This window comes from Mesoplodon densirostris, chromosome 18, assembly GCF_025265405.1.
Source record: "Mesoplodon densirostris isolate mMesDen1 chromosome 18, mMesDen1 primary haplotype, whole genome shotgun sequence".
Taxonomy (NCBI): Eukaryota; Metazoa; Chordata; class Mammalia; order Artiodactyla; family Ziphiidae; genus Mesoplodon; species Mesoplodon densirostris.
This window is the reverse complement of record NC_082678.1, coordinates 11,333,896-11,361,213: the sequence shown is the minus strand read 5'-3', so window position 1 is coordinate 11,361,213 and position 27,318 is coordinate 11,333,896. Positions and strand designations below refer to the sequence as shown.

General features: G+C 42.3%; 1 protein-coding gene across 10 annotated transcripts in view; it reads left to right on the top strand.

Moving 5' to 3' along the window:
* The first annotated feature begins 2,967 nt into the window (after positions 1–2,967).
* Positions 2,968–27,318, top strand: part of STRADA (STE20 related adaptor alpha) — a 29,181-nt gene continuing 4,830 nt past the window's right edge. The window contains exons 1-8 of one of the 10 annotated variants that reach the window (XM_060081800.1): positions 2,968–3,366; positions 11,600–11,679; positions 14,292–14,349; positions 16,597–16,625; positions 23,129–23,231; positions 23,633–23,754; positions 25,516–25,624; positions 25,730–25,853. In XM_060081800.1, coding sequence (XP_059937783.1) covers positions 11,644–11,679; positions 14,292–14,349; positions 16,597–16,625; positions 23,129–23,231; positions 23,633–23,754; positions 25,516–25,624; positions 25,730–25,853 — 581 coding nt within the window. In that variant the 5' untranslated portion in view covers positions 2,968–3,366; positions 11,600–11,643. Of the gene's footprint in view, positions 3,367–11,593; positions 11,680–14,291; positions 14,350–16,596; positions 16,626–20,691; positions 20,714–23,128; positions 23,232–23,632; positions 23,755–25,515; positions 25,625–25,729; positions 25,854–27,318 lie in introns of those variants that run through there. The other 9 variants (XM_060081796.1, XM_060081793.1, XM_060081791.1 and 6 more) reach the window with 9 other exon arrangements.

Sequence of the window (27,318 nt, the reverse complement as noted above, 5' to 3'; positions counted from 1 at the left end):
TGTTTTTATCTTTGCGCAAGTTGAATGCCATCTTCTCAGCTCTGTGAACTGAGAAATAATACCAATTTCAGAAGGAAGTTTTTTGTTTTGTTTTTTTTTCCCTGAAAGGGAGAACTTTGTGTCTGTTACTATACTGCCTTTAATGGATATTATTAGGTTATATTTTCATCTTTTAAAATTAATTGTCCTCTTTAATTTCACCTATTTTGCTTTTCCAAATAGTGTAACTTATTTATGTAAAAGACACCCAGGCCTTTTAAAATATTTAGTTCCATGGGAGTTATTTGGAGATCAGATAATATCATATCCGCCTAGGTTATTTGTTGTATCAACTTTGCTTTCCTATCACATTTTCATCTTAAATGCTTAAATAGCTTTCTTTTGCCTCTTTTTCTTGCATGTTAACTGCATCACTTAGCAAGGTTGTAGCAAAGCTAGAACTGAAGCTAGTTTTCTGCTTCAGGAAAGAGCCCTGGGTTTGTGGGTAGGGGCCCAGGTGCTGTCCTAGTGCTGTAACAAGTCTCTTTCCTTATCTATAAGTGGGCATCATCTACTCTGCCCTTTCTAAAATGCCTTTTCAGAGGATATTAGATAACATGTATAAAGTGCTTTGACATATAAAATGCTCCATAAATTAAATAATCCTGCTCAACTTGTTAAACTACACATTGTAAGCATTTCTAGCTCTCACTTGAGCATTCTAGGCAATTCGTTTTATCTTTCTCACAGTTAATTTATGTGGTATCTTAAAGAGGGCAGTGCACTCCGGGTGCTCAGAGTTAAAACAAAATAGCCAGGATCTTCAGTCTATCTCCATTCCTCTAGGCTTCAAGCAAGTTTCAGAAGGCTCCGGAAATCTTGGAGAGTCCCAGCCCTTATGATACATAAATGAAAAGCAATAGGGAGTTTGTACATCCTGTGACTCAAGTCAAAAGCAAAGCAAGGAGAAACTGAGTTTGTAAACTCTCAAAATTGACCTTTCATTACAACAGTTTTCTAAGTTATCTGGATTTAGGAGGCCCTTTTGTAAGGAAATTTGCTCCATGAAACAGAGTCTAGGCCAAAAGTTTCTCAAAATATCTTTTGTGGGCAGTCCTGAAGATGGTGAGATCTTTTAGCCCCCTTGACCAACTGACATCCAATTAGAAAATGACATAGCTACTGGGCTGGACATTAGAAATGAGAAGTACTTCCGTGTTTAAATTCCCCATTGTGGTGGCTGCATCAAGTCTGGCATCTTTCAGGCACTGACTCCTCTAGTACCCTTGATTCCAAAGACCACACGTGAAGAAGGTCTTTTCAAGAGAACATCACAGGGGACTTCCCTGGTGGCACAGTGGTTAAGAATCCACCTGCCAATGCAGGGGACGCAGGTCCATTCCGTGGTCCTGGAGGATCCCATAGGCTGCGGAGCAACTAAGCCCGTGTGCCACAACTACTGAGCCTGCGCTCTAGAGTCCACGTGCCACAACTACTGAAGCCCACCTGCCTAGAGCCCGTGCTCCGCAACGAGAAGCCACCACAGTGAGAAGCCCAGGCACTGCAATGAAGAATAGCCCCCCTTCGCCGCGCACAGGAACGAAGACCCAACGCAGCCAAAAATAAATAAATAAAAATAAGTAAAGTTATTAATAAAAACACGTTCAGTAATTAAAAAAAAAACATTGCAAGGATTTTACTTCAATTTCTGCTACTATCTTGCTTTGTCAATTTACCGAGTTTGCAGCTAGTATCTTATTTGATGACAGCATAGCGAGGATACTGTTTTGGAATGTTAAAGCACTAGATAAGAGCAAAGTGATGTGTGTAAAATTCAGTGAGATCCTGAGATACACTGGCAGAGTTCACATTCAGTTTCGGCATCAAATTTCCATCGGTCCCTGTTTGAATGGAGCGAACTGCTTCCCCATCTTGGAAGTGAGACCAGTATAAATCCGTGTCAAGGGTCGTAGCTGGGAAGAGCGAGTGTTCACTACTTGATGGCGTATATCCAGTTTTGGATCTAGCCCACCCCATCCCCGTGGGCGGAGTAAGTCACTTTAAAAAAAAAAAAAAGCAGTGTCGCAGAAGGAAGCCTTGCTCCATCCCTTACTGCTTCATCCTTTCTCAAGCCCTGCATGCCTTGGCTTAGGCTAGCTTCCCCAGCAAGGAAGGCAAACCTGACAGGTTTCTGCAAACAGAACATGTCTCTCAGAGTTGTGGGTAAGGAAGGATCCAGGACCAAAAAGATCCAGAGGGGGAAAAAAAGATAGTTGAGGTATTTTCTTCCTTTTACCTAAGGTGGCACAGAGAAAGGGTGGGATTCCCCTTTGTAGCTTGTCAGCTTGTGCCCGAGAGGCCAAAGCGAGGGGCATTTGAGATATCTTCAAGGAAACTTCGAGACTGATTTTTCCACTGAAGTCCTACCACACGAAAGGAAAAAGAACTTTAAAGTACTCAAAGTAGCCAAGTCAGCAGCCAGTGTTGGTTTGCCTTATTCTAGTCCCCTTGACTCTGCATTACTGAAATCATCCCACTGCCTTCCTGCTTCGGGGATGGAGGCTCTGGAGAGCCCTTTCGGACCCCGAAGGCCACACCAACGACAAGCTAGGTCTTTGGCTTCCACACGCGGGGGGAAACGTGTCCCCTCCGTTGAAGACCGAATGCCCTCAGGTATGCGCATCGCGTAATGAGGTAACTCAGCACTGGAGAACCGCTCTCTGAGAGGCCGCTGCTGAGGGCCCGCCGCACCAGAGGAGACGCGGTAACCAGGAAGAGCTTACCCACCTGCCGGGCCTAGCGGGCCGGGACGGGCCTTCCTCTCCTGAGCGGGGCGGGGCGGGCGCGGCGGGCGCGGAGGGGCGGGGCGCGGAGGGGCGGGGCGCGGAGGGGCGGGGCGCGGCGGGGCGCGGCGGGGCGGGGCGGGGCGGGGCGCGGCGGGGCGCGGCGGGGCGGTTCTCTACCAGCCCTCTCCGGGTCCCTCTACTGCGCATGGCACGTTGCGTACCTCCCTCCCAGCAAGTGGCCTGGCGGCAACGCGGCCTTAAACCAAGGAGGCGGAGCTGAGATTGGGTCGGGACTGCTTGCTAACTCCAGGACCAGGTACCGGGCTGGCGGGGCCGCCTGGTGCGCTCCAGGGATCGGTCCCTCCTTGCCCTGACGCCGATTCCATCTCCTCGGGGGAGGGCCTCCGGCAGAGCGGCCATCCTGAGCCCCCCCTCACCCTCTACGGGCCCCTTTTCACCCGAATTCTTCTCGATTCCCGCAATGAGGGGCTGCAGCCCGAGAGCAGAATAGGCTTGGGCCTGGCCCGGAGACACCGGAGCAGAGTTGCCCGGCGGAAGAAGCGAGCGCCTGCTCCCTCTCCTCTTCCCCCCTCATTTTCAGGTGGGAAACCTGGGGCCCAGGTGGCAGTTTGTCCTGATCTAGCAAAGAGGAGGCATATCCTAGGCTGCCCTCTCCCCGCATCCCCCCACCTCATCCCCATCTCATCCCAGGCTGGATAGCCAGTGGGTCAAGCCCTCCTAAGGACAGAGATCAGGTACTCCCTGAATCAGCCTAAACAGAGCTTCTGATTGTCTTGTTTTCCAAAATGCTTAAGTGCCCACAGTAGACTGGGGTGGAGATGAGGGGCGGGGGTAGGGAAGTGAGCGAGAGAGAAGGGGTGTGGTTAAATAAAACTGTTCAAGTTTTCAGGAAATGGGGAACTAACTTCTCTGCCCAGCCTTCTGCTAAGATATCCTAGGATATTCTAACTTGACTTCTCCCAAAAGAGCAAAAGCCGTTCGAACTGATTCTTTTCTTATTGTAATATCTGTTGGGGTAGAACCGTATTCCAGTATGTATTTGTGGCATTAAAACAGTTTTTCATTGATTGATGGATACTTTTCTTTAGAGACCCCCAAGACTGTTTCTTGTCCCTGAGAGTTGAAGAAACCAAATTTTTCCTGATTTTCAAATCTCCTCAGGCCAGGAGCCTATTCAGCCATATGTTAGTGCTGAACGGGTTAAATCTGTTGCCCCCCCCCCCCCCGCCTTTAACTAGGTTTCTTAGAGGTATTGTGGCTCAAATGCAGTGTTTATAGTTGTAATCGCAGACATGGAGGAAGTTTAGAAAACCAGTGACAAAAACGGAAAAAAGGAAAAATCAAAGTAAATGAATCTCCTTTCTATACCACTTGGCATCTGGTCAACCTCATTGTCAAATCAGGTGATGCTTTTTCAGTCATTATATCTTTGCACACACAGTCTTGACACTTCTCCCTAAGTTTCTCTATTATCACTCATGGTTTCTAGAGCACAGGCTTTGGAACAGAACTGATCAGTCCTCCACCACTTGCCTGTGTAACTTTGTTTTTTTGTTTGTGTGTTTTTTATTTTTTGGCCATACCACACAGCTTGTGGGATCTTAGTTCTCCAGCCAGGGATCGAACCTGCAGTGGAGGTGTGGAATCTTAACCACTGGACCACCAGGGAAGTCCCATGCCTGTGTAACTTTGGGCATTTAACCTCTCTGAGTCTTAATTTCCTGACCTGTAAAATGAGGATCTATAATACTTAACTGTGAGCTGATCTCCGTGAAGCATTTAGCACAGATCCTAGCACATACTAAGTTCACATAAGTGTCTGCTGCTTTTATTATTTTTACCATTATTAATTTAACAGATACAGGAGTGCCAATATTAAGTGTTAGTCACAGTAGCCCCTGGGAATGCAACAGTGAACGAAATGCGTTCCCTGCCTTCACAGAGTCTCTATTCTAGTGGAGGAAACTGATAAATAGGCAATTAAGAGAGTGGTAGGTATAAGGGTTGAATACAGAGGCCAGACATCTAACATGGGTGGGGAGGGGCGGTCAGGGAGGACTTCCTGTAGCACAGGACACCTGAGATGAGCAGTGAAGGACAGGTAAAAGTTAACAGATTGGGAGAGTGTTAGTGGTCCACAAGGGGAAGCAGGATCGTTAAAGTTTTTCCTTTGGGTTCCATTTCCTACCTGCCTTTCAAGCTCCATGTCCTAAATATGGACCTATCCCAAGGCTTACTTCCCAGCTTTCTGCTTTTCTCTTACCGTTTTCTTCTTTAGTGAATTTTTGTCGCTCATATAGCTTTAGCTGCTAACTTCCAAGTCCACATAGCCATCTCTAAGCCCTCTTTTAAGCGTCAGTCTTTTCAGTACTTCTCTAACTGAATGCTGTTTCTACCTGGGATATATAACTTTCTCAACCTCAGTATGACCTAAAAACTCAAACTCATCCTTCCACCAAAACTTCCATCTCTGAGCTTTCCCATTTTGTCTTTGACAAGCTACTCTTTTCCCAGTTACTTGGACACACACACAAAAAGTCGGAGTCGTCAGAGTTGTTCACAGTTAGAATGGGCTCCCTGATTAGGTAGTGAGTCTCTGGCATGAGAAGTTTTCAAGCAGAGACTAGATAACCTTTATTCAGGGGGGTTTTGTTTTGTTTTGTTTTGGGGTTTTTTTTTGCGGTACGTGGGCCTCTCACTGCTGTGGCCTCTCCCATTGCGGAGCACAGGCTCCGGACGCGCAGGCTCAGCGGCCATGGCTCACGGGCCCAGCCGCTCCGCGGCATGTGGGATCCTCCCGGACTGGGGCACGAACCCACGTCCCCTACATTGGCAGGCGGAGTCCCAACCACTGCGCCACCAGGGAAGCCCCAGGAGTTTTTAAAAGCGGTTCTTCCAAAGGGTGGAGGATAGGCTCGATGACTTACGGTGAACTTACTAACTAAATTTCTTTATTTTTCCTTCTCCCTATCCATCTATTTCTTAATATTCCCTCCGCCACAGGCTCTTATCACCACAGATGTGGTCCAGTATAATTGTATTCTAACTGGCATTCCTTTTCTGAGTTATTTTCACCTCCCCCTCTCCCATCCCTTTGCAGATTAATATTCCTTAGAGTGTTCCTTAGAACAAGGCTTCTCAAATGTCAATATGATGGTCCATAGATCAGCAACATTACCATCATATGGGAGCTTGTTAGAACTACCAGGCCCCACTTCAGACCTTCTGAATCAAAATCCGCATTTTCACAAGATCCTCAGGTGATTTACATGCACAATAAAGTTTGAGAGACACCACCGTAGACCACTGTTTTGTGTTTGTCACCTTTCTGTTCAAAACCTACAGTGGCTTCCTACTGCCTGCTGAATAAAATCCGTGATCTAGCATGCACTTAAGGCCTGTTAATCGTTCTCATATGTGTGGAGTTCTGCTTCTGTAACCGTCCTCACGTTAATTGGAGAGAATATGCAAAGTGCTAACATACTGCTCGGCCCATTTGATCAGTCTTTCAGTATTACTGCGTGCCTACTCTGTGCTTGGCGCTCTTCTAGAAACCAGGAGATACACCTGTGGATATGTAAGCACTAAATAATCAGCAGCTAATACTATTTTATGCTTGGAATTCCCATTTTCTTTAAGTCCTGTTTGACATTCAAGCCCCGCCTCTTCAATGAAACTATCCAGGTCCACCTAGCTAATCTTTCCCTTTGCTGAACTTCATAAAGTGTTTCCCATTTCTACTTTTGCCTTCCCCAGACCTGCTGAATTAAAATTTCTGGAGGCGGGAGTTTGGATGGGCATCCATAGGTTTTTCTAACAACACGAATGAATTTGATACACATCCTGGTTTGGGAACCAGTGGTTCAGATCCTTAGCGAAGCTGTTGAAGTGGTAGCCTAGAACCAGTTCTTGGGTCTCTCCAATTGGGCAGTTGTATTTGTTTATACAGTGTTTTGGAATTGACTTTATTTTCTATTTCCAGTATTTTTTCCAGAGCGTAGATAATTCCTTCTGAGGATAAAAATCATCTCTTTATCTACATTAATATTCTCTTTTCTTTCTATTGTAGACTACAGATGGATATGGATGTTGTTTTCTCTTAAATTTCTTTGGCTTGATGCTTTGTGTTTAATGTTATTAGACCATGTGCATTCTAATAATCTTTTTTTTCCAAATTCAATCTATATTTTTACTATTTCATGGCAGGATAAATGATTCTCTGCATGGTGGGGTGAGGCTTCTATAAGATCAGGGTTGGGGTGAGAATAAATGCAATTTGGTAAAAATCTGTAGATGATTTTGAAAGGCCTCCTCACTCCCCTGGATTGAAAACCATTGCTTCGATTTCTCTGAAGCAGTTCTAAGGACTTTTAGATTCTGTGTACCACACTAAGTCCCCACCCCCATTGCTGTACCACTGCCACAACCCCTCACAACCCTACCCCCTCTTAAAGAAAGAAGGGAAATGTGGCAGGGTTTTTTCTAGATTCTTCAAAAGCATTTCTGAGTATTTATTTTAGTCATTTTACTTTTAAAATCAACTTTATTCAGATGTAATTCACCTGTAACAAAATACACTTTTTTTTGTTTTTTTGGTTATTTTGGCTGCGCTGGATCTTCGTTGTGGCGTGCAGGCTTCTCTAGTTGCGGTGCACAGGCTCTAGAGCGTGCGGGCTCAGTAGTTGCAGTGTGCGGGCTTAGTTGCGGTGTGTGGGATCTTAGTTCCCTGACCAGGGATCGACAGGCCCCCTGCATTGGGAGCACAGAGTCTTAACCACTGGACCACTAAGGAAGTCTCAAATACGCCTGTATTAAGTGTACAGTTTGTTGAGTTTTGACAGATACACTCACATAACCACCATGCAATAAAGATACAGAACTTTTCCATCACCCTGAAAAGTTCTCATGTGTCTCTTTGAAGTTGGTCCCTCATCTCACTGTTGGTCCCAGGCAAGCAAGATCTGCTTTCTGGGACTCCCCTGGTGGCTCAGAGTTTAAGAATCCAACTGCCAGTGCAGGGGACATGGGGTCAATCCCTGGTCCAGGAAGATCCCACATGCCACGGAGCAACTAAGCCCGTGTGCCACGACTACTGAGCCTGTGCTCTAGAACCCGCGAGCCACAACTACTGAGCCTGTGTGCCACAACTACTGAAGGCTGTGTGCCTAGAGCCCATGCTCTGCAACAAGAGAAGCCACCGCAATGAGAAGCCTGTGCACCGCAATGAAGAGTAGCCCCACTCGCCACAGCTAGAGAAAGCCTGTGCGCAGCAACGAGGACCCAACACAGCCAAAAATAATAAAATAAATAACTTTATTGAAAAAAAAGATCTGCTTTCTGTTGTATTTTTACTTTTTCTAGAATTTCATGTAAATGGAAACAGTATGTAGATCTGTGTCTGACTTCTTTCACTTAACATGAAATTGTTGCCTATATCAGTAGTTCCTTTTTATTGCTGAGAAGTATTACATTGGTGTATGTACCACATTTTTAAAATCCATTTACCAGTTGGTAGATGTTTGGATTGTTTCCAGTTTGGGGCTCTTGTGAATAATGCTTTTATGAGCATTCATGTACAAGTTTATGAGAAAATATGTTTTTCATTTCTCTTGAGTAGATTACCTAGGAGCAGAATTATTGGGTCATAAGAAGCTGCTGAACCATTTTCCAGCGTGGCCATATGTGTTTGCATTCCCACCAGCAACGTATAAGAGTTCCAGTTGTTTGTTATAAAGCAGAAACTAAAAAAAAAAAAAAAAAAAAGAGTTCCAGTTGGTTGATATCAACACTTGGTATTGTCAGTCTTTATGTTTAGCCATTTTGGTGGGTGTTTAGTGGTATCTCATTGTTGGTTTATGTACATTTCCCTGATGACAAGTAATGTTGAACATCATTTCATGTGCTTAGTGGCCACTCATATATCTTCTGTTCAGACATGTTGCCCATTGTTTAAGCTGAGTTGTCTTATCGTTGAGTATAGAAGTTCTTTATATATTCTGTATATAAAGTCCTTTGTAGACACACACACACATATACGTGCACACACAATATGTTTTCTCCCAATCTTTTCATTTTCTTAGTCATGTCTTTCAAAGACAGACATTTTTAATTTTGATAAAGATCAATTTATCACATTTTTATTTTATATTTCATGCTCTTGATGTTCTTTTTTTGAATCTCTACTTATCCCAAGATCATGAAGATTTTCTCCTCTGTTTTCTTTAGTAGTTTTAACTTTCTCTTTAGTTCTATGATCCATTTCAAGTTAATTTTTGTGTATGATGTAAGGTAAGGGTCAATGTTCATTTTTTCTAAATAGATATCAAGTTGTATCCAGACTGTCTTTCCCCATGAAATTACTTTGGCCATTCTTTTGAAAATTAATTGACCATATGTGCATGGGTCCGTTTCTGGATTCTCTGTTCTGTTCCACTGATCCATTTGTCTATCCTTAGACCAAAGTACACTGTCTTGATTACTATAGCAATAAAGTAAGTCTGGAAATCAGGTAATGTAAGACATAACTTTCTTTTTCAAAACTGTTTTGGCTATTTTAGGTCTCTTGTATTTCCATGTAAACCTTAGACTCAGCTTATCAATTTCTTTTAAAAGTCTGCTGGAATTTTGATTAGCATTGCACTGAATCTGTAGATCAATTTGGAGAGAATTAACATCTTAATGATATAGAGTCTTCCAATCTATGAACATGGTGCACACTCTTATCTAGATCTTTAATCCCTCTTAGCAGTGTTTTATAATTTTAAACGTACAGGTCTTATCCATAATTTATTAAAATATTCCTAATTATTTTATGGTTTTGTAGATATTATTGATGGTGTTTTTAAAATTTCATTTTCTACTTGGTTGTTGCTAATATATAGAAATACAGTTGCATTTTATAATTGACCTTCTTTCTAAATTCATTTTAAGTATAATGATTTTTTTATAGAATACTTAGAGTTTTCTATGTATACAATCATGTCTACATAGAAGATCATAAAGAATTTTACATCTTTTCCAATCTATATGCCTTTTATTTCTTCTTGCCTTTTTGCATTGGCCAAGACCACTAGTACAATGATGAATAGCAGTGATAAGAACATTCTTGCTTTTCTTCTGTCCTTAGAAGAAACTCATTCATTCTTTTTACTGTTAATAGATGTTAGCTATAATTTTTTCTAAATTTTTAAATTAAATTAAATTTATTTTTTTATACAGCAGGTTCTTATTAGTCATCAGTTTTATACACATCAGTGTATACATGTCAATCCCAATCGCCCAATTCATCACACCCCCACTCCCACCCCCCCAAAATTTTTTATACATATCTTTTAGCAAGTTAACTTGGTAAATTCTATTTCTATTCTATTCCTAGTTGACTATTCCTAATTGACTAAGAGTTTTTTTTTTAACTTGTGGGTTAGTGTTGAATTTTGTTAGATGCTTTTTCTCCATTTATTGAAATGATTGTATTTTTACTTGCTTACTCAGTTAATAAGGTAAAATGACATCGATTCATTTTTTAAACTTCCTTAAAATTGGTTGTTCTTTATTTGCAAACAATTTCAAACAAAGACAGTTTTGTGTGCATTGATTCATTTTTAAATGTTAAACCAATCTGTTATTCCTGAAGTAAACCCCACTTGGTCATGATGTATTATGCTTTTAGCCATTCTAGATATAAATTCTTAAGTATAAATAGCAAACATAAAATAAGATCAGGATGATATGAAAAAAGATACATTTGAGAAATGGCAAAAGCTCTTGGAAATGGGTAACAAAAATGTAAAACTTAGTAGAAAGGTTGGAAAATAAAGTTTGAAGAAGTCTCCTAGAAAGCAGAGTTGTGAAGTATGAGTGAAATAAGTACAAAATCGGGGGCTAATTCTAGAAGTACACCTTTAACGATTAGAGCTTCTGTTCCTATTTCTTGTCAAAGAAATTACATTCCCCAGAATTGGAAGCCCCAAATCTCCACACTATAACGGCTGACTAAGTGCAACTGACTAAGCAGCTAGTCCAGATTGCAGCAGGATGGAGGGCCTCTGGAAGGCCGTCTCCAGGGGAAAATTGGAATGGATGAGTTTGAGTGTATGGAAAAACACACTGATGAGACTAATAGCAGAAATGTTGAAGTATTTGGAAAAGTTAATAGCTACATGGAAAAACGAGCAAGTGAAAAAATGAGGCAATTATTAACTCTAGGGGGGAAAAATGAGTGTATGGGAAAGAAGACGTGGTCATCTCTGTTTGCCTCAGCAAAGAACCATGTTTGCATAGTCCTAGTAATGTAAATTTGGACTATTGTTTTAACCAAAATTTATGTCAGAACTATGTTGGGAGAATGAAGGCAGGAATGTAGGGTGCAGGAAGTTGGTGTAGGAGAGCTTAGTCTTCACCTACCGTGGTAGGAAGTTGGTAGATAAATGTCTAAAATGGATGTCATGACATGTAAACAGCATTTAAGAATGATGATAAAAAGGAGGATAAACAGACAAAAGAATTGAAGGTAATTGCTTCTGCAGAGGGGTCAGTGGAGGGTTGGGTCACGAGAAATTTAAAAATTAATTTAAACAAAAAAACCCTATAAAAAACTTCTCTTGCAGATATTGCAGTATTTCAGAATGTATTTGGCCAAAGTACATCCAGGTTTATTGTCACTTAAAGTTTCTCTAAACAAATCTTTAGAATCTAGGAATTTGTAGGTCTAGTACAGTGCTTCGAATGGTAGACCCATAGTAAGTTTTTGTTAATCAACAAATATTTTTATAAAAGCAGATTTGACTAACAACCTGTGTCTATTTTCCTTTTAGGTTTAAATTTTTGAAATTGAAGTAGGTCTACACGTTAGGAACTCATGTCTTTTCTTGTAAGTAAACCAGAGCGAATTAGGGTGAGTGCTTCTTTTCTTCTGGCTTTACTATTTTTTATTTTCTGAAAAGCAGTGTGTTTGGCAGATATTGTAGGAGGTTTTTTGGGTTTTTTTTAATGTAATGTTCAGAATCATACAGAAGTGAGGGATGTAGAAAGTAAAGCAGGTATTGCAGCCTCCACTCCTAAGAAAAGAACTTGCAGGGTCTTCCCTGGTGGCACATTGGTTAAGAATCCACCTGCGAATGCAGGGGACACGGGTTTGAGCCCTGGTCCGGGAAGATCCCATGTGCCGCAGAACAACTAAGCCTGTGCACAACTACAGAGTCTGTGTGCCACAACTACTGAAGCCCGCACACCTAGAGCCCGTGCTTTGCAACATGAGAAGCCACCACAATGAGAAGCCCGTGCACTGCAACGAAGAGTAGCCCCCGCTCGCCACAACTAGAGAAAGCCTGCGTGCAGCAGTGAACGCAGCCAAAAATAAATAATTAATAATTTTTTTAAAAAAAGGAACGAATTTGCAGGCAGAGGCTGACCAGTGACATAGAATATACCCACCAGCTTGTCTGATAGAGAAGAAACAAGGTGGCTTATTTTATGATTATCAGTCATTCAACATTAAATGAGTTGCTTGCCCTTTTCAGTGTAGATGTGTACCCACTAATGATCTGCCTGTTTCCTACATGTTTTCAGTGAGTTTGTGTGTTTTAAAAATCAGCATTGGACTTCCCTGGTGGCTCAGTGGTGGGGAGTACGCCTGCCAGTGCAGGGGACACAGGTTCGAGCCCTGGTCCAGGAAGATCCCACATGCCGCAGAGCAACTAAGCCTGTGTGCCACAACTACTGAGCCTGTGCTCTGGAGCCCGTGAGCCACAACTACTGAGCCTGCATGCCACAACTACTGAGCCTGTGCTCTAGAGCCTGCGAGCCACAACTACTGAGCCTGTGTGCCACAACTACTGAGGCCCGTGTGCCTAGAGCCTGTGCTCCGCAACAGGAGAAGCCACCTCAATGAGAAGCCCACACACCACAACAAAGAGTAGCCCCCGTTCACTGCAACTAGAGAAAGCCCACGCGCAGCAACAAGGACCTAATGCAGCTGAAAATAAATTAATTTAAAAAAAATCAGCATCAGATTGTAGTCTTTGGAACACTTTTTTGAACCCGGGCCCTTGGGAGTGAAGGCACGGAGTCCTAACCACTGGACCACCAGGGAACTCCCATCATAGGTTTTAATTGAAGGCTTTTTGAAAAATTTTATTACACCTGAGAACTTCACTAGCTAAAATGACCTCAAGAACAAATACTGGGTTTAGCTTCTTTACAAGCTTCCTAAATGATTTCCTAGAAGACTGTCTTGTTTATTATCAAGTACTTAATTTCTAACTGCTGTAGTAATTATTTAAAAATTCTGTAACACTGTATGTGTACTGTGAGACATTGTGAATATACCACTTTCTCTTTTTTTTTCTTTTTTTTTCTCTTTTGGCCGCACGGCTTGTGGGATCTTAGTTCCCCAACCAGGGACTGAACCCGAGCCACAGCAGTGAAAGCCTGGAATCCTAACCACTAGGCCACCAGGGAACTCCCTTAATATACCACTTTCTTTAAATATTAAGGTGTAAATTATATTTTGTGTTCCAGTGAATATAAATTTTTTATATCAAGTTTTAAAAATTTACAGTGTTCTTTTTTTAATTTGGAAAAAATTGATATAGAGAATGATGTTATAAATTCATAGTCCATATTATGCAACTTATTTCTGAATGTTCCTTAATCTTCCTTTTTCTTATGTTTATGAGATAAGAATAATTTATATTGGAAAGAGTTAAATAAACCTCGCTATTAATTAAGAGAAACAAAACAATCCCTCTTTAGCCTGAACTCTACCCAGTGGAAAGAATACCCCTAAGCCAAGCTTTAATACCAGACCTTGAGTGAAATATAACCTTGATCCCATTGCTTTTATGTATGAGCTTCTTTTCTAGTTCAACCTAACCTGATTCAGGTGAAACCAGACCGCTGATCAGTATGATGGAAATCCAATACTAGTTTGAAATAGTCAAGTAATGGGAACCATAGATTAGTCATGCTAGTTTGGTCCTTGTAAACTTGGTAGAAAATGTAAACGTTGGTGATGTCTTTAGAAATCCTAGTGGATGAAAGAATATGCAGTCTGCTATTTCCTTTTACAAACTAATAGAGGCTTGTGAAAAACTGTTTCATCCCTATTTTCTGTGTGTGAATTCTAGTATTTTTCAAATTGGCATTAATGATCCAAAGCATCTGTAGTAGACAGCCATGGAATGAATAAGATGGAACCAAAAGGCAGTTTTATATATAGGAAGGACAAAAGCATTCTTCATTATTAGGGCCAGTACTACTTATTTCTCATCTGTCAGATTTAAGAATTGTTCATCAAACTAGGCAAAGAAGAATAGAGAAAGGAATTAATCTATTGTTTTCAGTTGATTTAAATCCAAGATTTTCAAAACTTTTCCATAGAAATGTAGCTTAACTGTACTGCATGATTCGCTTTTTGTAGTTGTCTTTTTGTCTATCTAATGGCTGATAGCTAATTTTTTGTGGCTTGGAAGAAATACTAATTCTCTTTGGGGTTTTCCTCTTTAGCGGTGGGTCTCCGAAAAGTTCATTGTTGAGGGCTTAAGAGATTTGGAACTATTTGGAGGTAAGTACAGTATGGCATTTAGCCATCACTTCAGGATAAATATCGCTGCCTTTTTTGTTGATTAAATCAATTTATAGAAATTAGCAATTTAAGGGCAAGTTGTTATATTTGTTTGGCTACAGCTGTTATATTTACTTGGCTTCTTTTTGAATCCATGCTTTCCCCAAAATTTGAGGACTAATCTGGCAGTTGTCCTTGGCCTGTCTTGATTGTTAGAAAGCCAGTATTTACTTAAAAGCACACGTGTTTCTTCTAAGTATTTTTCTATGAAATACATATTCTTAAAGGAAAAAAAGTAGGTGTTTAAAAGTCTCTAGCCTTGAAGATTTAAAAAATAAAATTATAGTCAGGACAAAGGTAGCAGTGATATAAAAGTTATGGTTTTTCTGATCAATCTAGTTGACTCATCTTTTCATGAGACTTAGAGACTAGAGGAAAAAAAATCTGTCAGGACAAAAACACTGACTTCCTATTGTAAAATCTAAATGTTGATTCAGAAGTAAAGTAGGTTTGCAACTTTGAGGTTTAACAAATCCAGGCACTCCCCTTTGGCTATTTTCCAACTGAGCTGTTTTGGGAACTGTGATCTTGACCTAAGGCAAGGAAAATTCTTTTTCTATAAAAATAATAGTTGTAAAGCCCCTTTCTTTTTATCTGTACACCATGATACTCTCTTCAGCTCCTATAGCTAAAGAAATAGGTTATCAGATAGAGTATGTTGGTTAACTGATCCAAACTACCTCGAGAGGCTTGAGTAATTGAAAACTCAAACTTGTTAGTTACTAGGTGGCACCTATTAATTTATCTTCCCAAAGAACTTCTGGAGTTGAATTGTTCATAAACTTTGTCAAAGGGTTTTATAGAAGACAACTAAGAGTTTAGAAAAAGGATGAGTTATTTTTGTTTTGGTTATAAAGAATAAAAATAATCTGCACAGTAAAGGAAAGGCTAATGGAACAAAAACACTATGTTCTGGTGCTGTCCTCATTTTTTTCCCCATCATTCATGGCAATACAGTGGTTTAAAAGTAAACATTGGCATTGATGGAAATTGAGTTGGAAGTCCAGTTTACATTAATTAGCTAAAAATATTCCAGTTACGTGAATTAGATGAATGGATTTTGGTTTCAGTGTCTTGAGTGTAGGATCTCTGGATGTCTTTTGATAATTCCCTAGTCTCTGATCTGAGGAGGATGAAGAGATTGTTCTGTATATTGTTTGCAGCTTAATGAAGTGTATGTTACCAAGGTGATTCAGCTTGGAATTTGCCTTCTGCTCTAAGAAGCCTTGGTTTGATTTCCTTTTACCTATTCACCTGGCTTCTTATCTTTGACTTGTAAGAAGCCCCTCTTAAGCACCCGCTCCTGCCATTTGTATACCAGAAAACTGATGTCCATGGCACACACACAAAAATCTTATTTTGATAAATTGAGGCTAATGTACTGTGCACCCAATATCTAGCAATATAATTTAAGATATTTGGAGACGTGTAATCATTCCAGTACTTTACAGTTAAAATCTTTACTTTGATCACTTTTCAGAATAGAGAAAATAGAAGGCACAGATACAGAATTTGTCTTCTTTTGGAGCAGAAAGTCATTTAAGTTGTCCTTTGCTTTATTCATATTCATCAGGAGTAGCAGGGGGCCACAAAGCCCTTTTGCTTTATTTTCATTTAGAATAGAATGTATCTGACTGGAGAATCAAATTGGGTAAATGGTCCCACAAACGCATGTTACTGTATTAAAACTTTTTTTTCTTTTTTTTTGGCAAAACCGTTTTCGAGTCCCTGCACTCCCTGGGAAATAGCCAACCATGTATATAATTTTATAACGAATTTTTTGTTCACAGTATAAGACTGAAACTAGCCTATTGAAAGTAACATTGTGTGCTGATGGAAAGTAATTGTATGACCAGAACTATAGCAGTTGAGTTGTACTCAGTAAAGAATACCCGTAGAATAAGAGCCTTGCCAAGTTTTGAAGAGCCATAGATTCATGTTTAAAACTCCATCTATCTGCAGCATTTTTACTGTGGATCTCTGGGGGGTGTGTGTGTGTGTGTGTGTGTGTGTGTGTGTGTGTGTGTGTGTGTGTTTATATGTAGCACTGCAGGCACTTTTTGCTGTAATGATTCTTAAGTGGTTTCCATTAGTAAATGTAGTCCTAAGTGCAGTAATTGCTGTTCTGAATGTGGGTGTGTCTTCTTCCAAAACCCAAAATGCCAACACTCAATCTCTCCACTCCAGAGCAGCCTCCGGGTGACACTCGGAGAAAAGTAAGTGATTTTCCAGGCTCTAGTACTGTGGCTTGTTGCATGGAGGTGACTTGTGGAATGTTGTATGTTTTTTTGGTTGGCTTATCATTTTATGTTTCTGCTCATCTGTCATTGAGTTTTATACGTGGTATAATTCTTCTACTTGTGGGGACTTAGGTTTCACCCTAGAGAGATTCTGATGTGTACTTTGAAAACTGAAAAACTCTCAGGCACTTTTTCTCTCTCCTCCCCCTTGTAGCCCTACCAGTCACCTGCCACCCCCTCCAAAAACTAAAAGGGACAGTTTCAACACTCTGACATGTGGTTATCTTTCAGTGGCTAGTAGTACTAAATTTCCCATCCTTAGTCTATTAATAATAGATTTCAGTCCACAGAGGTAATGTAGATCTCTGTCTAGATTATAAGGCAGGACGTCAAATCTAGTTTAAAAACAAAACCCCATGTTTTAAAGTACAAAACAGAAAATGTATTTTTTTTTGGCAGAAATTTCAAGACTCTTGCCCTGCTTCTTACTCTTCTAGTTTATTTTACCAGTGGAAATAACAGCAGCGTACCAAGCTGCTTATTTTTTTAAATTTATTTATTTGTTTATTTATTTATTTATTTTTGGCTGCCTTGGGTCTTCGTTGCTGCACACAGGCTTTCTCTAGTTGGGGCAAGCGGTGGCTTCTCTTGTTGTGGAGCATGGGCTCTAGGGCGCGTGGGCTTCAGTAGTTGTGGCATGTGGGCTCAGTTGTTGTGGCTTGCAGGCTCTAGAGCGCATGCTCAGTAGTTGTGGCGCATGGGCTTCGTTGCTCCACAGCATGTGGGATCTTCCCAGACCAGGGCTCGAACCTGTGTCCCCTGCATTGGCAGGCGGATTCTTAACCACTACGCCCCACCAGGGAAGTCCCCAAGCTGCTTTTGATACTGTGAATCAGTGTCTCATACAGAGAGGATAAGAGCCCTTTTCTCCATAGACTTCTTCCTCTTTTCAGATAACAGACCTTTGTGCCTTTTGCAGGCAGCTCCAAGGTGAGCGAAGGGTAAGGCTGCTGACTAGGAATTTCTTTCTGAGTAAAGCTTGCCTGCGCTTTACTAGCCAAGAGCACTTCACTATCAGATCCCAATATTTTCCAGTCAGGAGACCAACAATGTGCCCTATAGGATCAGTTGGGTATTTTTCCAGAGTACAGTGCCAATTATATATAGTTCTTATATTTTCACAGGTGTCAAAAGTTATCCTGTGTGAAACCTTTGGGAGGTTGAATGTACTTATTTGTTGGACATTTCATAAATATTGTGTTTGTGTGCTTTATTGTATTTTGTCTTTAAACAAGCTCTTTAAACAAAGTTATCATTTTATGGTCATTTCTGGATAGCAGTAGCTTATGTATTTTTCAAATGCTTCAAAATGAACAAAGTGCTTTTCATGGTGGGGGAAACTAATTTGATAGAATTAGTTTCTTTCTCTAGGCAATTTGAGATTATACATTATACTAATAAAACTGTGCCATGCTATGTTTAACGAGAATGGGCTAGATATCTCCTTTTCATCTGAATTTTGACCTTTTCTAAATCTGAAGCAGTATAATGGACTAACCTGCCTTTCTTGTGGTAAAACCAGACCAAATCTCTTCCTTTCAAAATATTGCCTTTGTTTGTTTTCCTAAATAAAGGTCGCCTTCTGTCTGAGTTCAGACTATAGAACATCCACAAAGTAGAAAGCATCCATTTTAGGGTCATTTCCAGGGAGTTGGGGGCAGGGTAGAGGGGTCACAGCAACCACCAGACTAGTTCATTTCATGCGATTCTGGATTGCCCAATGAACTCATATTCCCAATTACCTAAAGAATTTCATTTTCTAAACCTAACACTTTGAAGTAGTTTTCCATAGTCAACAAAGACAGTAGAAATATTGTCAAGTTACAAACGAATCATATCAGTAGTTTAATGAATCATTTCTCACCTAGGCTCAACAAAAGTGTGGCTTTAGTGTGTAGCCTGGTAGGTAGTATGTCTTACGTGCGCTCCTGGCAAGGAAAAGGGAGATAGGTAATTTTAAGAAAAAAGTATCCTATATGTAGTTTCTCCAAAGGGAGTTATTTAAAGTGCATATAAAAGAATTTTTTAAAATTTCAGGTCTCAGCTGTCCCTCATAGTCCAATTCTTTTTCAAATTAGAGAAACAAGGAGTTTGCCTAGAGATCAGAGGAGAGACCTTCAAATACAAAGTCGTTCTAGGTTTGTTCTCATTGGGGCCATATTGTTACCTGCTAAAAAATGCAGTACTTTCTCACATGAAGGTGTCAGATTCTGATCTGTGAAGTTCTGGTAACAGGGGAGCTAGGGAATGTGTTGTAGGAGGGCTGGCATTTGCAGTATAAGTCAGCATGTTGAACTGTCTCCAGTGGAACCGACTGGTACGTTTGCTCTCCTCTTCAGCCCATGGGAATAACAAGGTCATGGGCAGAAAACCTCCTGAGTTCAAACGTTGCTTAGATGATGACTTTTTAAGTAGATGCCAGCACCGTTGTAGGCATTGGGGAATACATCAGTGAAAAAGACAGACAGGCCCTGCCCCGACAGAGCTTGCATTATAGCAGAGAAGACAGGCAATAGACAAAATAAACTGCAGTGACCACTATGAAGAAAATCAAGTAAGATGACATAATAAAGTGACTGGGAGCTACTTTACTTGGCAGGACAGAGTCTTCAATGAATAGGTGACATTTAAGTTGAGATCTCAAGGACGAGGAGAAGCAGCGATGAGAAAATGGTGGGGCAGGAGCGTTCCAAACAAAGGGACAGCTGGTGCGAGTTTGCTAAGACTGCTGGTTCATGGGGGTCAGGTGCAGTGAGTCAGGGCCGCCCTGTGTGGGGTGACGTCGTGGAAGTAGGCAGCGGCCAGATCGTGTGGATCCTCACAGACCAGGGTAGGGGGTGTTGGGTCTGAAAGCAAGCCCCTGAGTTTTGTGTTAACTGGGGACACTGATTTTATTGAGGGCAGGTCGATACTTGAGAAAACAGCAAAGCAGAGCAAGGGTATGTGCAGCGGGCTAGAGGTATAAGGTTAAGACAGGACTCTCCAAAGTTAGCTTAGCCTGCAGCGAAACTCTCAACAGCTGGGGAGTCGCCATTTCGGAGCTCTTGGTTTAGGCTTTTTGCTCAAATTGTTACCGAGTCCAAGCTCGCTCTGCTCGCCGCACAGCAGGTCAATAACTCGGGAGACGAGGTGTTGAGGCAAGGGATATGACTTGATTCAGAAAGCCTGCAGACCGAGAAGATGGCAGACTAGCGTCTCCAAAAAAACCATCGTATCGGAGTCTGGATGCCAGTTTCTTTTATAGAACAGAGCCGGGAGGAGATGAGGAAGTAAAGTAAAAAGGCCGTAAGTTTTGCAAATATGCCCTGGAATGGCCGGCCTCGGGGAGCGGAAGTGTTCGTTTCTTCTTTCTTGCAGCCATCCACAGGTGGACAGGGTCAGGATGCTTCCCTGAACAAAGGCACTTTGGTTTAACGTTCAGGCAGAGGGGCAGGTTCCCTGAGGCAGGCCATTGTGTATAGACAGTATCCTTTAGTGAACAAAAGCGATGGAAGCAAAGGTTAAAGTAAAAGATCCAACGTGGAGTCAGATTTGGCGCTTCCCTGTTACAACATCTGTACTCCATTTTGTTCCTTGATTGTCTGTATCCCTCTCACCTGTGTGAGGCACCGGCCTGGCACCAGTATCTTGTTTTGAAGACAAGGTAGTTTGAAGAAGCTACAGTGGCTATTAAGTCATCCTAGAATCTGTTTTCAGAGCATTTGGAAGCACAGACACCTGTAAAAAACAAAATCAAAGCAACTTTAACTATCAATCAAGCCCTATTTACGAGTCTCTGTTTTCTCCATGTTCTCTGTTCCATCTTCTTTGCTGAACAGGAGAGTGACCAAAAAGTAGACAGCAAAAGAGTGGGGGGAAGAACAGAATTCATATTTATTGAATACCTGTGATACACCGAGTAGCGCCAAGCTCTTTACATATTTTATCTCATTTCATAGTCACAGCAACCCTGTGAAGTGGGAATTGTTCCACTGATGAGATGATGAAGATCCCAGGGCTTAGAGGTACCTGCCCAGGGTCACAGAGTTCAAGTTCAAGTTCTATCCCTGACCCCTCAGCCTAGAGTCTTCACATTATACCATATGTTTTACTTAAAATAGCCTTTCCCAAATCATCTTCCCCCAAATTTAACAGATGTTAGGCACAAAAGACTTCTCTGGACAGGTATCTTTGGGAAATATTAGGCTAAACAAAGTTAAACTTTGTCAAATTACAGAACTTCTCAAAGCCCTTAATGTGGGAGTACCCCTTGTGATTGTCCTTGAGAAAGAGAGTGCTGCATTTTGTAACTTAATTGGACGTGTAAACATTTTTCATGCGTTAACTGGCAGATCCGTGTTCCATGGGGCCTCCTTTGGGGAAATCCTGCATTAAAACAACTAGGTAGAAAAGTGGACAAGAGACAGAAAGAGGCATTTTCACTCTGGAGAAAACCCACGTAGCCAATAAATACATGAAAAGATGCTCAACTTCATTAGCACTCGGAAATGTAAATCAAACCCACAATGAGACTGGCAAAAATGAAGTCTGAATATACCAAGTGTTGGGGAAAAGATGGATCAACAAGAACATACACGTATTGCTGGTGGGAATGTAAATTGATACAACCATTTGGAAAACCGTTTGGCATTTTCTTCTAAAGTCGAATGTTCATATACTCTGTGACCTCCAGTTCCACTCCTAGGTGTAAGCTTTAGCGTAACTCCTGCATATATGTGTCAAGAAACACATTCAAGTGTGTTTTTAGTAACACAGTTCATAATAGCAGGATGAAAAGTAACCGCAAAAGCCCATCAGCATTGGAAGGATAAATTGAGGTATGTTCACAAGATGAGTATTATACAATATGGCTAAATACAACAATGTAGGTGAATCTTAGAAATATAAAGATTAAATTAGAACTGTGATTTGCTAATAGGGCTCAATTCTACTTGACTGGGTTCCTCTTAATGTTAAGTGGTGCTGGAGGTAAAACCCCATTTGGTTTCTTTCGTCATTGGCAGCATCAATTGTTTTGAAACCAGATGTGTTTCAAACATCAGGCACCCGCCCCCCACACCCCAAGGTGATACCAGCACATCAGAATATTCTCGACTCCAGCACTTTTCTGTCTCCTGCTGAGCCAAGAGACTCCGTGTATTCAAAGACCTTTTCCTGATCAGAGGGCAGGTTTATGAACGCAGCATATGAAATGTGAGCTGGCCTAAGGCTCTTTGTTTCAGTTAGACATACATCTCAAGAAAGAGGATCCAAAAGAAAGAAAAATACTCACAGTCCCTAAATCATACAAATAAATTTAGGTTTGGAAGAAGGAAACTGAACCTATTAAACTCAAGGAAGAGCCGTTGGCCTGCCATGTATTTTGCTGGGCACTTTTCCATCAGGACCTCACATGTGACACCCACATCCTAAGTGGCTGGGATCCAGCTTCCTTTGCAGCCTGAGTGCACAGGGACGAGGGAGCAGGTCACTTCTGCTGCCTGGGATGATGGCTGAGACCTGACAGCTCTGTTCCCTGCCTGCAGCCCAGTGTGTTAGCTGTTTTCTGGCTTCACTTGGAAATGTCAGGGAATGATTGGTCTGGCCTCTTGGTTTGCTAACAAGGGGGCCTCTTATGGCCACATTTTGCCTATAGCAAGATTCAGTGTTTAATCTTTGGGATTTTTTAGTCAGGACCTTAAAAATAGGACCCTAGGGACTTCCCTGGTGGCGCAGTAGTTAAGAATCCGCCTGCCAATGCAGGGGACACGGGTTCAAGCCCTGGTCCAGGAAGATCCCACATGCTGTGGAGCAACTAAGCCCGTGTGCCACAACTACTGAGCCTGCATGCCACAACTACTGAAGCCCACGAGCCTAGAGCCCATACTCTGCAACAAGAGAAGCTGCCACAATGAGAAGCCCGCGCACCGCAAGAAAGAGTAGCCCCTGCCCGACACAACTAGAGAAAGCCCGCACACAGCAACAAATACCCAACACAGCCAAAAAAAAAAAAAAAAAAAAGACCCTAATGCAGCAGGAAATTAAAGAGAAACCCCACCTCTCCATTCCCCTTCTCTTTTCTTAATGTGCCTTTCTCCAGACATCCTTTCCCAAGTAAGAATTCCATAGTTTTTAGCAGATGAGCCAGCTGTTGGGAAGGACAAGCAAATCAACTGTTCAGTAGAAGTGGCCCTTGTCCCCATCCCCACTTGTAGGTCGCGCTCACACTTACTCTGATTTTAGTGCCAATTACTGCATTGAACAGCTGATGTTTTACTTTATATTTCTCATCAAATAGTGCTGGAACTGTTTCTTTGCTCCAGGGTCAGAATTTGTATGTTTGTTTACATGCCAGTCTCCTTGTGGGTCTGAATTACCATCTCCCCACTCTCATCCCGTCCCCAAGGTTCTCTTACTAACCTGTTTTTCTTTTTCTTTAGACCAATGAGGCGAGTGCAGAGTCGATAGCATCCTTTTCTAAACAGGAGATCATGAGTAGCTTTCTGCCAGAGGGAGGGTGCTATGAGCTACTCACCGTTATAGGTAATGTCCAGGACTGTCATGCTCCAGGGGATCAGGGCAGCCTTCTCAGCATCCTCAGATGAATGTGTGCCAGAAGCTGTCAGCCAGTTAGCAGGATTCGTGGAGACAAAACTGGCTTTTGTGGTTCTTCTATGGTTTTCTTCTTCCAAGTGTAGGGGAAGAGATCATGTTTCCAGGAGAGAAGCTCTTTTCAATTTTTTCTTTTGGACGGTACACTTCTGGTGTCCTGGGCCATAGTCAGTTAGAATAGTTGGCTGAGAAGGAACTGATGGAAGAAAAATCAAGAAATAACAGAAATGAAAGTTTTAACTTGAATTTTCTTTTAAAATCAAGTCTCTTTAAGGAAGATGAAAACTTGTGTTGCTCTTGTCCCTGTTTATGGCATTTCTCTTTTCTTTTAGGCAAAGGATTTGAGGACCTGATGACAGTGAACCTAGCAAGGTACAAACCAGCGGGAGAGTATGTGGCAGTACGAAGGATTAACCTAGAAGCTTGTTCCAATGAGATGGTGACGTTCTTGCAGGTAATCAAACGTGAATGTGACACTTGGAGGGTGGGCTCTCAGTTCCAGTAGTAACCACGAGGCGTCTTTACATCTGTCTTCTGAAATAGCTGGCAGGAAACGAGGGTAGACCAAGCCAAGAAGTTACGGAAGCTCTTGGTGAAGAATCTTGGGCATTTGGCATTAAGGGTTCTATAACACTGCTCAGCCCAATTTATATTCCCCTCTTCTTCACCAGCTCCTCCTGTGACTCATTTATTCATGTACTTATTATTCAGAGAGGCTAAGTAACTTGCCCCTGGTCGCACACACTAGTAAGTGGCAGAGGCAGGCTTCACACCCAGACAGTCTCTTTCCAGGTGCGGGGCAGCTCGCCTGGCCACGGGCGACCGTCTTCCGACTCTTAGTGTCCTGTTTGCCTGAGGTTCCTTTCTTCTGGAGAAGCAAGTAGCTGCCCTCTTGTTAAACTGGGAGACACTGTAAGTCTAGTAAGTGCCTGGGGGTGAAGGCTTGCCCTGGCAACTCCCTAGATTTAGGGCCTGGCTCAGTGTATCTTCAGTACAGTTGGCTGCAGCCCCTCCCCCCGTCTTCAATTACAATGTTTTTCTGAACTCACGCTTATCTGACGGCGCTCCAGTACCAGTTCATGTGTTCAGAGTAGTTTTGGGGTCTGAGGATGGAACAGAATGTCAGTCCCAGCTCAGTTATTTGGGAAAAAACATATCTGAGTTTGTTCTAGAGCGTATTTGAGCTTTGTGATTCTTTTCTTTATCCTGTACAGCCGTGGACAGGTAGAAGGTGCTGCCTATTTGACCTTGGCTCATTTCCCAGAGGCCAGGGCCCTGGAGTTCCTGCAGTTCTTTTGTCCAAAATTTTTTTCACAACTTCTGTCCAAATTTATTTTAAAATTCCATCGGTCTTGCACTTTTCATAGCTGCTTCTGAGGAAGGGAGCTCTCGACCTGAGGTCGCTGGAGAAATCTATTCTAATGTTTAGTAGTTGTTGTTCGTTCTTTAATGCTTTCTTTCCGTGTTTCTGTTGCTAACAACATTTTCCTTTATAATAGGAAAACACTTTTTTGTTCTATCTTTTTTTTTTAATTTAAAAATTTTATTGGGTCTTTGTTGCTGTGTGCTGGCTTTCTCTAGTTGCAGCGAGTGGGGCTACTCTTCGTTACAGTGCGCGGGCTTCTCATTGTGGTTTCTTGTCTTGTTGCGGAGCACGGGCTCTAGGCGCACGGGCTTCAGTAGTTGTGGTTCGCGGGCTCTAGAGCGCAGGCTCAGTAGTTGTGGTGCACGGGATCGAATCAGTGTCCCCTGCATTGGCAGGCAGATTCTTAACCACTGCGCTACCAGGGAAGTCCTTGTTTTCTTATCTTAAAGAGGAGTTCTGTGCCTGGGCCCTTGAAGTTGAGCTAAGCTTATAACTTCCTAAGTCTGCAGTAGGCGGTTTGTTTTCATGGCCTCCGAGGTGGTGCACTGTGACCCTCTGCCGTGTTGTTAGCAGTTTCCCTGTTGGCAGGGAATGGTTTCTCAAGGTGCTTTAGGATTGGCTGGCAGAGCCCAAGTTAGGCAGAAGCTGGCGAAGCAGGGCTGGCTTCCCTGCTGGGATGGCAGAGCCTGGTTCCTCTCATACTGGTGGCACCTGCTCGGGCTGCTCCCAGGATTCTGAGCAGGACACGCAGGGAGGCCTAGGTCCCCGTATTATTCATGCTGCCACCTTCGTGTTGAGCGTCCTGCTCGGGGCTCCTTGGTTCTGACTGCAGCTCACCATTGCTTACAGGGGGAGCTCCATGTCTCTAAGCTCTTCAGCCATCCCAATATCCTGCCATATCGAGCCACCTTTATTGCGGACAATGAGCTGTGGGTTGTCACGTCATTCATGGCCTACGGTGAGTGGGGAAGGGGTCCTGGCAGAGATGGGCTCTAAGAACTCTGCTGTCGGCTTGCTCACGCACTGTCACCCTTTGCTCCGTCCCCACGATCCTCTTCCTCAGGCTCTGCAAAGGACCTCATCTGCACACACTTCATGGATGGCATGAATGAGCTGGCGATTGCTTACATACTGCAGGGGGTGCTCAAGGCCCTGGACTACATCCACCACATGGGATACGTGCACAGGTGCTTTCTTGGGCCTATTAACCCTTTATAAGAGTGGTATCTGGGCCCGTGAGCCCTCAAGTAAAGGTTGACTGAAGTTAGTGAAGCCAGAGTTTAAATCAAGGGTCGAATCCTGACCTTGCCTCTGCTGGGAGGGCAGAGCATTTCCCCTGTCAGTGCTAAAGCTACTGACTTTCTCTTTACCGAGCAGCTTGGTCCTGGGTATGAGGGGAACACCTGGCGTGGGCCTCTGCGCCCCACCCTCTCCTTCCTTGGAGCACCCATACTGGGGTGTGCCCTGGAGTCAGCCCTATGCCGGGAGGCTCGGGAGAAGACAGATTGCTCTGAAGATGGTGTCCAGAAAAGCGGCTTGTGGTAGGGAAGATAATAAAACTAGGACTCCTACCTAACTCCACATACAAAGGAGCACTTCAGATAGATTAAAGGCCTACATGGAAACTATAGACTTAGATAGAAGGAAATGCAAGGAAATATTTTCGTGACCTGAGGCATACCATAACTTCTAAATGTTTTACATGCACAAAACATAAGGCAAAAAATGGATGGAATTGATAATATCAAGATTAAAACTTTCTCTCCAATACAGGACACCAGGAACAAAGTTAAGAAAGGAGTTACAGCGTGGAAGATGTTAGTTTTGTCTGAAACACACAGGAGATTAGTAACAAGGAAATTTTGTGAATCAATAAGAAAAGGATAGCAAAGCAATAGAAAGATGAGCAAGGGATATGGAGTTTATAAAAGAAGACCCGAAAGACTAATGGTCATCTGAACAGACACTCAAATCTAGTAAGAATCAGAAAATCAAATTAAAACAGGAGGATGTCACCTTATACCCGGGGGACTGGCTGTAATTCAGAGGCTGGGTGAGGACCAGTGCGGTGAAGAGGTGGGTCTCCCGTCCGGATAGTGGAAGGTGGCCCAACACAGCCACTCAGGGTCACTCAGAACCAGGACCGTCAGTGTGGCCTCTGGGTGCATACCCCAAAGAAACCTTCCCACAGGCCCATCAGGGGACATGTATGTGGACATGATTGTTCATATTTGTGGTGATGAGAGGCAGCCCGAGTGTCCTTCCTGGAAGAATGGATTAGTAAGTGTCAGACCCCACTCCGGAGTGCAGGTGGCATTTAGAAGCAACAGTTAGGTGTATACAGTTGGCAACACAGATGGATCTTGGAAACATTACACTGAAGAATGGGCTGCATAACACAGTACCATTAGGTCAATAGAAAACGCATGAGAGAAAACAATACACTTTGGAGAATACCTACAAACAGAAAGTACAGATTAAAGGCAGTAGACGGTAGAGGAAGCAGTGGTCTGTAAGCATGAAAGAGAACTTTAACAAAACATAAATAAGTTTTAAAGTCTGGTGATATGTAAATGGGGTCATGCTATTTTTTTCTTTTTGTGTATGTTTGAAAATTTTCATAAAAATGCATGTTCTTGTATATATATATAT